The following is a 12,565-nucleotide window of genomic DNA, read 5'->3' on the forward strand; positions in this document are numbered from 1 at the left end:
TCAGGAGCGGGTGCAGCTAAAGAAGCGATCTCAATTTGGACTCAGAATATGTCAGCTTAATGTTGTGTCCATGACTGGGAGAGGTAGAGAAGTGGCTGACTTGATGAGGGAAAAGAGAGTAGATACTATGTGTGTCCAGGAAACACGATGGAAGGGAAATAAAGCTAAAGAGTGTGGTGATGGATATAAGCTATATTATAGCGAGCAAATAAACAAGGTAGGAATGGAGCTGGCACAGTACTGTCTGGTGAGCTGAAAAATGCGGTGATAGAGGTGCAGAGAAAGAATGACCGTATCATCAGATTAAAGATGTGTTGTGGAAGAGAGACTGAATATTATAAGTGCATATGCACCTTAAGTTGATTGCACAGAAGAGGAGAAGGGAAATTTCTGGTGAGACATGGATGGAGTAATGCAAGAACTGGAAGAACAGGAGAGGGTCATAGTGGGGGCAGATTTGGATGGCCATGTTGGAAGTGAGAATGAGGCAATTGGTCGTGTGCATGGAGGCCATGGAATTGGGGAGAGAAACCCAGAAGGAGAGAGTGTTGTGGACTTTGCTGTGTCATTTGACAGGGCAATAGTAAATATATTCTTTAAGAAGAAAAGGGAACACCTAATAACTTATAGGAGTGGGGGAAGATGCTCCCAGATAGACTACTTCTTGTATAAAAGGATAAAGCTGGTGGAAGTCAAGAACTGCAAGGCTATCCCAGGTGACCATTTAGCACCCCAACACAGACTGCTATGTATGGACTTAGGCCTAAAAAGGGAAAGAAAAGCTAAAGCTAAAGGGATAAGGAAAATTAAATGGTACAAACTTGTGAGGGAAGGAGATAAGATGAGAGAGTTTAAGAGAAGGGTTTTGGAGGATATTGATAGAGGAATTGAAGATGTTCAAGAATGGTGGACACAAAATGCAGCAGTAATGAGAAGGCATGGAAAGGAGCTGCTAGGAGAGACATATGTATCATATGGGAAGAAAAGGAGAGTTGGTGGTGGAGTGAAGAAATTGAGAAAGTTGTAAAAGATAAGGAGGCAAAGAAGAGTTGGGAAGAGTCACAGTCAGTGGAAGACAGAGAGAGGTTCAGAGAGAAAAACAAGGTGGTAAAAGATAGTAGCCCAAGCTAAAGCTAAGGCATATGATGATGTGTATAATGAGCTGGAGACAAAGGAAGGATTAAACAAGATGATCAAGCTATCGAAGACTAGGAATAAGAGCACCAAAGATATTATACACATCAAACAAATAAAAGATCAAGATGATGTAGTACTTAGAAAGGAGGAAGACATTGTAAAGAGATGGAAAGTATATTTTGAATAGCTGTTAAATGACAAAATGATAGATTATTAAGAGAGGATGGACTGGTGAATTTTGGCATGGTAGTAAATTTCTCTAAGCAAGAGGTAATAAATGCACTGAGTAAGATGAAGAATGGGAAGGCAACTGGACCAGACATGATTCCTGTGGAGGCATGGAAAGCCTTAGGAGATGAAGGAGTGGATATACTGTACGATCTCATGATAAAGATTTATGAGCAGGAAAAGATACCAAATGCGCGGTGTGGGAGTATATTGATCCCAATCTTTAAAGGGAAAGGTGATATCCAAGAGTGTGGGAATTACAGAGGTATTAAATTGATGTCCCACACTTTGAAGATACTGGAAAGGATGATAAATGCCAGACTAAGAGAAGAAGTAGAAATAGGTAAAGAGCAGATGGGATTCATGAAGGGGAGGGGAACAACAGATGGCGTATTTTGTCTGAGGCAACTAATGGAGAAATCCCGGGAAAAGCAAAGAGACCTGCATGTGGTATTCATTGAACTTGAAAAGGCTTATGATCGAGTCCCAAGACAAGAGGTATAGAGGAGTCTGAGGGAGAGGAGGGTGCCAGAGAAGTACGTTTGACTGACACAAGAGATGTACCGTAATGTATTTATTATAGAGTGAGGAGCAGTGCTGGGAAGATGAGGGTTTTGAGGTGAGAGTAGGATTACACCAAGGGTCGGCTCTGAGCCCATTTATCTTTAACTTAGTGATGGACGTTTTATTAGAAAAAGTAAGGGAGGCAATACCATGGAACATATTGTATGCAGATGATATTGTTCTGTGCGCAGAGAGCAGGGAAGATCTGGAAATGAAATTTGAAAGATACAGGCAAGTACTTGAGGACAGAGTAGATCTAAGACAGAATATATGTGTACCACCAGTGAGGGGGATAATAGAGAAAGTATTCAGCTTAGGGGAGAACAGATAAAGAGAGTTAATAAGTTTAAGTATTTGGGATCCTTTGTTAACGCTAGAGGAGGTATGGAAGATGAAGTTAAACATTGGGTACAGGCAGGCTGGAACAACTGGAGAGCAGCCTCAGGAGTTCTTTGTGACGAAAGAATACCACTGAGGTTAAAAGGAAAATTTTATAAAACAGTGCTAAGAACAGCAATGCTGTATGGAACGGAAACAGCAAGCATGAGGAAGACAGGGGAGAAGAAGATGGATGTGGCAGAAATGAGAATGCTTAGGTGGATGTCTGAGGTGACAAGAGAGGATCGGATAAAAAATGACTATATAAGGGGGTCGACAAAGGTGGTGGAAATATCAAAGAAAGTGCAGGAAGGGAGGCTGAGATGGTATGAACACCTGATGAGGAGAGATGAGGACCACGTTAGGAGACATACTATGGAGATGGAGGTTCAGGGAAGAAGAAGAAGAGGGAGACCAAGAAAGAGATGGAGGGACTGTGTGAATAGAGACTTACAGGAGAAGGGGATTGATGAGGCAGAAGCGCAGAATATAAAAAGATGGAAACGGCTCATCCACAACGGTGACCCCATATAAAAATGGGTACCAGCTAGGAAGAAAATATATGATGTAAAGATAGATTCATGTTTGGTGTATATATAATGACAACGAATATCTCTGAATATGGACATTACTACTCAAATCAAAGTAATAAAATTAACACATCTGTATTCACTTCTACATTTTTAAAATGCTACGAATTTCCAGCCCTGAGTATGGTTGTGAGGAAATAAACAAGAATAGGACTATAGGCCAAAAATTTAATTATCCTAAAATTATATTAGACAATACTCGAAGAACAGCAAAAAAAGAAAAACATATCTAGGGAATGAAAATGATACACAAAACTTACTTATATTGCCATATTGTGATTCTTTTTAATAAATTCACCAATTCTTATAATATTTCAACTTTAATGTAGCATTTACAAGCAGCAAAATAATAAGAAGAGCCCTAATAAAGATTTCTTGTGACATTACCAAGAGATGTGTATAATATACTCCATGTAATTCACGTGAAAAAATTATGTATTGGTCAAACTGGTAAAACCCTTGAAAAGAGAATTGTGCCACCTATCAAAAGTGTCAGGCATGTCGAAGAAAACAATGCAATGTTGGTCAGTGTTAGAAATATAAATCACAGGATTAATTAGCTAGGCACAGATATTAGTTCATTCAACTAACCAACTGGAAAGTAACAAATAGAGTTAAGTTTTATAAAAGAAAGTGTTTATATCATCTTGAATAAAGGATACGGGATTTAAACTCGATGCATTTATATGCAAAGAGATCTGCAAGCAATATAATAAAAAGAACTCAATCCCTTAATGTAAAGATATCTGTTCCTCAGTTAATAACTGCTTATGTTAAATAAATCTTTTAGATTTAAGCTATCATTCATATGTAGGTACAATTACTGTATATAGATATACACACGTGCTTTGATGCTACTTACTGGTATGTTTCTATATAAATATGTTGATAGGAAAAACATGTATAAACATGTCTATAATTATATGTTTATTAAAATAGGATTATATATGCATAAATGTGTAGATGCATGTTAATCATAAGGGCAAGCATGTATATTGGTGTGTATGCATCTATATATATCCATTTGCATGTCTGTGAATATATATGTATGATTTTTTGAGTATTTGTATGGATATGAATAAGGCATATTAATATAAAGAACTGTGCTGAAAGGCCGAAAAAATTCCTGCAATCCGACATAACCCCAAGTGACACTTGGCTAGTGGGGTAAGAACTCCACCCAAATGAATACACCTGTAAAACTAAGTCCAAGTGGTTTGTCGGGCTATCGAGTACTGTTCTGCAAATATCTGTTTGTATATCCATACTCTTAATGTACAGTATAAAAAGTAAAATCTCCCCCTCAATAAATCAATCCTCTCTAAAGAATTAACACAAATCTTGCTAGGACTTGATCTTTTATTTTCTAGTTCATTTTCCCTAAGGTTTTTCCCTGTGATATAATATATATATATATATATATATATATATATATATATATATATATATATATATATATATATATATATATATATATATATATATATATATATATATATATATATATATATATATATATATATATATATATATATATATATATATATATATGTTTATGTGTGTGTGTGTGTGTGTGTGCTGTTTTTATTTTCTATGTGATGGCTCCTTATGTAATAAATCATTCCCTTGATTCCTGTCTTCATTGATTTAATTTGTTTTTTCCTTTCATTTCCTTTGGTGCAAATAGGCTTATACCTTATACGTGACCAATCGCCCTTGCAAGTCGACTAGTTTATACTAGGTCTACTGATTACCAACATTGATCTCTCTCTCTCTCTCTCTCTCTCTCTCTCTCTCTCTCTCTCTCTCTCTCTCTCTCTCTCTCTCCTATATTTATGATTTGTTATGAATAAAAAATATTCATTATTGAGGGTAACTGACCAAATAATAGTAACAACAACGTTAGTTGTAAATCCAAAAACGCCCTTCTCATGTCCCCATCATCTCATAAAGTCAGTTGACCATCATGATGACCATGGCCAAATTAGTACTGTTGTATATTATTGCCGTTATTATCATAGAATAATTTTGGTATAAGAAAAAAACCATGCAAATAACGTTAACTGACTTAAGCTGAAATCGCATTTCTTGGCCAGGGCACCAGCCACCCGTTGAGATACTACCACTAGAGAGCTATGGGGTTCTTTGACTGGCCAGACAGTACTATATTGGATCCATCTCTCTGGTTACAGTTCATTTTCCCTTTGCCTACACATACACCGAATAGTCTGTTCTTTACATATTTTCCTCCGTCTCTATGCACCTAACAACACTGAGATTACCCTCCAAAAAAATGCTTCACCTAAGGGGTTAACTACTGCACTGTAATTGTTCAGTGGCTACTTTCCTTTTGGTAAAGATAGAAGAGACTCTTCAGCATGGTAAGCAACTCTTCTAGGAGAAGGAAACTTCAAATTGAAAACATAGTTCTCTAGTTTTGGGTAGTACCATAGTCTTTGTACCATGGTCTTCAACAGACTTGGGGTAAAGTTCTGTGGCTTGAGGGTACACTTGGGCACACTATTCTATCTTATTTGTCTCCTTAGTTTATCTAGTTATTATAATTTATATAAAAGATATCTATTTTAATGTTATTGCTGTGCTTAAAATTTATTTTGCCTTGTTTCCTTTCGTCCCTGGGCTTATAGCATCCTGCTTTTCCAACTATGGTTGTAGCTTCGCAAGTAATAATAATAATAATAATAATAATAATAATAATAATAATAATAATAATAATAATAATAATAATAATAATAAGTAATGTAATGTACTGCAGCAGAACCCTCCTACCATTAGACGTGTCAGCCCAGGGGCATCGGTAAGCCCTATTTGTTTCATCCATTTTGACTCTGCAGTAGTTGCTGAAAAGAACTATTTTCCTTTGAAAAAATTATTGATAACATACACTTCTCAGACAAAGTATTACTGTGTTAGTTGTAATTGTGAAATTCGCTTAAAAATTGCATCTATTACGGAACATAAACTAAGATGCAAAATCCGGCAATTTGGTATGCATAAATTCGTCTAGTGCTACAAATTACAGAATATTTTTTAAGAATAGATGATGATCCCCAATAACAAAGAGCCCATATTCAACACATACCCTATATTCATTATCAAAGGTTACTCCAGAGAGTAAAAAAAAAAAAAAAGTAAAAAAAAAAAAAAAAAAAGTAATTACCACTTTTACATTTCAGCTTGTGTTTCAAGGGTTAGCTCTTTGTACAGAAAATTTGTACTTCGCAATTTGCTTAAATTACCTGAACAGAAAAACTAATCTGCAGCATATTGAACCATATACTAGTATTGTGCAATTCACCTCGATCCCGAAGGGACTTTCACAATTATATTTTGCTGTTTTGTTTTCTTGCACTTCTACAGGATTCATCCAAGACTTGTAGGATACGTTAGAATATCAATTTTAAAGATCATAGAAATAACTCATTGATATTCTGCTTTCTCAAACAACACTAATTCTGTTTGGTTCCATCCAAATCCCAACAAACAAGTATAATATTTCCAGAAGTTATTGATAAACTACTAAAGCCTCAAGTGTTCTCCTTTCCTGAAATATCATAAAAACATAAAAGGAAACGTATTTAAAATACCAATAACATATGGTACAAGGGATTATCCTCTCCTTATATCAGATATTACATCTTGCTGTAAGCATTTTCGCCATAAGAGGTTTTCCTTTCAATATCTTATGTATGTTTTCTGTCTGGTGTTGAACAAAAAAAAAGGAAGTGTTTGCTAACTTTACTCAAACTAATTTTACTAGATTTTCATCAATCGATAAGGTACACAAACTGGTAGCTTGTCAAGATGAAAATAAACTTATGGCTCTCTCTCTCTCTCTCTCTCTCTCTCTCTCTCTCCTCTCTCTCTCCTCTCTCTCTCTCTCTCTCTCCTCTCTCTCTCTCTCTCTCTCTCTCTCTCTCATGTATATATAAACGTATTGTCATGGGATTCCAGTTATATGAATCATATTTTGCTTCTGTCAAACTGTAATGAAATGTCAAATACAAATCTGCAATAATTATCCTTGTCAATTTTACAGCTTAAAAAAAAGAAAAAAAAAAAAAAACATTATTGTTTGACTAATTTCATGTGTTATGCCTCTGTACTCACAGTCCTTTTGTTCTCAAGACTTTGGTTGTTCTAAGATTATTCTTTTGGTCGCCATTGTTACTTGTTCTCCGATGGTTTTGTATGTTCAAGCCTCGCTCGAACATACGCATTGTTCCAATGACAGAATATTTCACATTTCTCTTAAGAAGAGATGTTCTTCCTATTCGATAGATCTTTTGGAAGCGGGAAACCAATAATTACTGAAAAAGTTTGGTGTCCAGAAGTCATGAGTCTACTATCATGACTGATAGTTGACATATAGTATTCTAAAATTTCATAAAGTTCCTTGAAAAGTCCCATCGTGTATGTATCGTGCAACATCAGCCATTGTCATATATGCAAATAAATGAATAAAGTGATTGATGGATAGATTTGTAGATAAAAATATTATTAAACGATATTGTAAAAGGAATATATAAAGAAATATTAAGTGATAAGAAGAATTAAGAAAAGCAAGAGAAAGTCCTAGGATACTTGATTATAAAAATATGAATCATATGGTTATAACGAAAATGTCGCCTGAAATAGTTTTATGAAACATATGCTTTTTATCATTTGAACTCTAAAAATTCATAATAAATACTAATAAAAACATTGTTTGAGACTGTGATACATGTTAACAATTATCATAATGCTAGGGGGCTTAGATAAGAATATTATGATAAACATGTTTATCTCTTTTTCATTAACTTTGAGGTAAAATGTGCGATTAAAAAAAAAAAAAAAAAAAAAAACTATGAATTCTCCGAATGGTATATAACGATTAAGGACATCTGAAATCCCAAGCTCTGGCAAGATTATTGTCACAGGTGAAACAGTGAGTCCTTGGGAATTGAGGTCCAAGACTCAAGCGTAAAGGATTGAGGAAGGGTAGTCCATCTGAAGCGTTTTAGAAGCTGGATATTCAAGAAGAGGCCAGATAGACATATCATATGCTTTTAGAATGGATATTTCTGGTATACTAATCGTGGGGTGAAGGAGTCCAGCCGTATGAAGCAGTTAATCTTGCGGTGCGAAAGTAATCCAAACAAAGATTGCATTATATGTAGGTCTTTGAAAGTAAAATTTCTGTTCCACTTCCTGAAGTCTTTCTTAGCTATTAGACTAGTACCTATCTACAGGTGGGTGGACTGATGGAAAGCAGGCTGGTAGCAATAACGGACTTGGCAATCATAAACCAAGAACTTTACCACTCAAGGGAAGAGTGGTGGACGAATAATAAGCGATGGAATAATAAACGACTACGAAACATTTAAAAATGGGAATAGGTTTCTAGAATGGTCATTAAATATTCTCCCAAAATTTCGTGAAGTAAAGGTAAAATTATACTGTGGAAATTACGTATTTCAAAATATCTTTCCATTTTTACAACATTCCTAAATGCAATGAACTAAATATGTATTTTCACAGAATATTTTTTTTTCATTATTATCCCGTGTGAAAATACATAACAGTATCCTGTAGAGCTAACTGAGGCCGAATGTCAAAAGCTAATTGCATTAACGATGCATATCTCGAAAGATTATAACCAATCAAGAAGCGATTAAAGGCGATTAAACGAAAAGAGATCCAACAACGGTTGATGGCAAGGTTTCCAGATGGGATATGATTTTATGTGAAGGTTCGTTATGAAGGATTCTAATTGGAAATGGATACATTATGCAGAGTGAAATAAATAAAGTGACTGTTCGTGACTACCATAAAGATACTTGGCGAAAATATATCAGATCCATTCTTTTAATTTTGTGACCATATAGTTTTAGCAGGAGATAGACAATCACATATATGTATATAAATTTTCTGTCTCTTGCTATATTAGATATGGTCATTTATATATATATATATATATATATATATATATATATATATATATATATATATATATATATATATATATATATATATATATATATATATATATATATATATATATACTGTATATATATATATATATATATATATATATATATACATATATGTATGTATATATATATATATATATATATATATATATATATATATATATATATATATATATATATATATATATATATATATATATATATAAAGTTATCTATAAACACAATCTAAGGTACTCGTTATGAAGCACAACGGCATTTCAGAATAAAAAAATAAAGGTCTGTTTTATAATGATCTATATGCTTTATGATTCAGTAATGCTCACTGATTTATTAGTAATAAGAGTAGATAATTGTTTTATCAGAATAATGATTGAATCCTTAAGGAATAAATTGCAGAGTTGTTGTTAATGGGTACAAGTAGTGAGTATGGGAATATTCTCGGCTCATTACTTCTCATATGCTATACGGATTATATGCGGTGTGACCCTAAAAAACAAGCTTTTTGTAATGAAGATATTACTCTCTTTGCATCAGATCCATTCTCTGAAAACAAACGTTTGGTTCTTGAATTTATTGATAGAGATCTAGCTGGAGTGATACGGTGAGCATGGGGAAGTATTTGAATCCTTACAAAATTCAAAGTATGGTTATAAGTCATCAAGGACAGTTTCTCTTCAACGTCCAGATCTTTTCATAATAATCTCTTTTCAACTGTATGTAACCCATTTGAAAATCAATTTAATTCTAGCTTTAATTGTTTATTCAAATTTAATTTCTAAGGATTTGATATTTCTATTGATAACTGTATCCCGAGGAAATTCTTTTCTTGTGCCATATTTTTTCCTTTATTATATATTTCTTTCCTACCTGGTCTTCAGCTGTATGAGTGTTCTGAATTGCTAGACAAAAATTAATCCCTGACACTGTTGTTCAATTAGTTGTTTGTGTAAGTTGCATAAATATTTATGTAATCGTGACAATTATTTGTATTTAGATCTTCCCAGATTATACCATACAGAACGTAGTAGTAAATGTATGGTTAATATTAAGAATCTTGTGTTTCCCCAACAAGGTTTAATACTACGCAGTATTCTAGAAGTGAAATGAATAATCGTCCTGAACTGGTAGTTGCATCGGTGGCACTCTGAAAATAGAAACTAATAGCAAGCCATATACATAAGTCTCTTATTATAGTTTATATATGACTTATTTGTTTAACGTTGTTACTGATCAAAATGTATTTGTTTTTCATCATTTCTCATTGTTAGTTTATTCGTTGCTTATATACTCCCTTTTCCCACTAGGCTGTTTTCCCTGTTGAGGACCTTAGTCTTGTAGATTTCTGCTTTGTCAATTATGGCTGTATTTTGGGTCTATCATTTTCAAGTTGAAAGCATTTCACTTGAATTGAATCTGTTGTACCATTTCGCCTTTGTTTATCATTCTCTATTCTATCAACTTTATTTTATTTATGTTGTACCTTGAACTTACGGCTATATCGACGAGATCCGAAAAAAGGCTGGATTCGACAAACAACTTTATAGGGTTTTGGATCCAGAGTTATTCATGCAGAGGGAATCCGATCATTTGTTGAGGCGTCGGTATTTTTCAAGAAGCTTATGGGTCTTTTCTCGGTACGGGAACTTTCCATTCGTTGGGCAACATCAGATGGCGTTGTTGGAAACCCCCCCCCCCTTCTCTCTCTCTCTCTCTCTCTCTCTCTCTCTCTCTCTCTCTCTCTCTCTCTCTCTCTCTCTCTCTCTCTCTAGAAGAATTTATATTTATTCAAAAGTGATAAAAAGAACGAGAAACAGACAAAGGTAATATTTCATAAAACTGGCTACCGGTCCTCTCATAGAGTTACTGTTAAATGTTTCTTAATGTGCTCGATATCCCAATCCATCGGAATTTCTTTAACTTGTTCTCCTTATAAAAAAGACGGTTGATGCGTAAATAAAAACAGTTTATGTTTTACCTACGATATTCTACTAAACATTTTAATAATTATTTTAACAATCACCTGAATATGTGAGGTAACATCTTTTGTAGTGGAATAAAGTAGACCCCATGGTGGCCTCAACATGGACGTTTTCATAGATATTCCCAACCTGAATAGACCGCAAGGGAGTTAGGTGTTCTCGGTTTTTCTCATTGGTTCTGTCTGGGAATATTTTTATGACTAGAGTTCTCCCTGAAAACCTATACTTTCACTGTGCTAACACAAAGCGCAAATATTGCTACTATGAAGATTCTTGCGTTATTATGGAATTCCTCTTAAGTATGTGAAGTTGATATAGTCTGTTCATAAGCATAGTAAGTGAAACATTAATGGTAGTGAAGTCCTAACAAATGTCTTTCCAGTGAACAGCTGAGTACTCGAAGGGAATGTGTAGTCTCCTATGTTGTTTATACTCCTCATGAATTTTCTGTTGCGTAAAATAGTCGAAAATGGTGGAGAAGGATTGGACTTAATTGGTAATAGGAAATTACCAGGGCCTAAATAATAAACAGCCAATTAAATTATTACGGAAATAATTCAACTCATTGCAACATATCACATTTAAATGAATACTAGCATTACAGGCTTACGCGAAAAAAAAAGTCTTACAAATTGAAGGAACAATAGAATCTTGCATCAGTTTCCTATGTTATTTGGCGTTTTCTCACAGATAATATATATTCGGTTTATTATAAACTTTTCACAAACCAGGGAATGCATCCTTGAACTTTGTTATAAACAACTTGAAATGAGAGATCACCATAACTTATTTTATCTGAGTTGAACAAATTGATATTGGGGCGTAATCACTCTAGTAAAATTTGCTAATTAGTATTTTTTTTATTTATTTTGCTAACAAAACTAACATGATTTTCATCAGGATTTTCTTGATTATTTTTTGGAATATTGATAAGAGAGGGAAATATAAATTGGCAGCATGTCATAACGTGTCATTAAACTGAATTTGTCAATGACTTCAATGAATTTTGCTTTACGAAGACGTTAGTATTAGGTAAAACGTTGTGATATCAAAATGAAAAAATGTCTATATGGCTATGAGATAGTTATTGCGTTTTATTCGAGAAGGATAAAAAATGTAGCATTATCAATCGTCCAGTATCATTATGTAATATTTACAATGTACCAAATAGATGGTATAACTCCTTTATCAAATCATTTTGTAACTTCTTTGGACGAGCATATGCCATTTCATCTGGAAATATGATAAAGGCAAACTATTTTTTTTTTCACTACAAGTTCCTTTGGTCCATGGATAATGTACGTTGTATCAACATCAATGACATTTCCCCATTCAAGCCAGGTACGTTCCGTCGGGATGCAAAAAAATCTTTTGTGGAAAATAGGAAAATGAGCTTTAACTTTTGTTACTGGGCCGTCTTCATCCTATACAAAGGTTTTTACTATTTCTATTTTCAAAAATAGATCATACGGAGATAAGTCTAGTATGCTACATTGTAAATAAAATGTCTATTTCTGTTAGAGACGGTACCTCGTAATATTTATAATCTATATCACTTTCGTGTTTATCTAAACTGAAACTTACGTTGTCATCATAATCACTTTCCAAGTTTATTTCTTCATCTGTTGTTGTATTATCAGAAAGTTGTTGAGGAGACCTCTTTTCTCTCTCCTGCTCGACCCCCTGTTTTCGTCCT

The 12,565-nt window shown here is 34.0% G+C and overlaps 1 protein-coding gene across 1 annotated transcript in view; it reads left to right on the forward strand.

The window, feature by feature from the left end:
- The first annotated feature begins 400 nt into the window (after positions 1-400).
- The window catches only part of LOC137639706 (uncharacterized), a 16,393-nt gene continuing 4,228 nt past the window's right edge, over positions 401-12,565 (forward strand). The window contains exons 1-2 of the mRNA XM_068371954.1: positions 401-749; positions 9,425-9,491. Coding sequence (XP_068228055.1) covers positions 401-749; positions 9,425-9,491 — 416 coding nt within the window. The remainder of the gene's footprint in view (positions 750-9,424; positions 9,492-12,565) is intronic.

The sequence above is a fragment of the Palaemon carinicauda genome, chromosome 4, assembly GCF_036898095.1.
Source record: "Palaemon carinicauda isolate YSFRI2023 chromosome 4, ASM3689809v2, whole genome shotgun sequence".
Taxonomy (NCBI): Eukaryota; Metazoa; Arthropoda; class Malacostraca; order Decapoda; family Palaemonidae; genus Palaemon; species Palaemon carinicauda.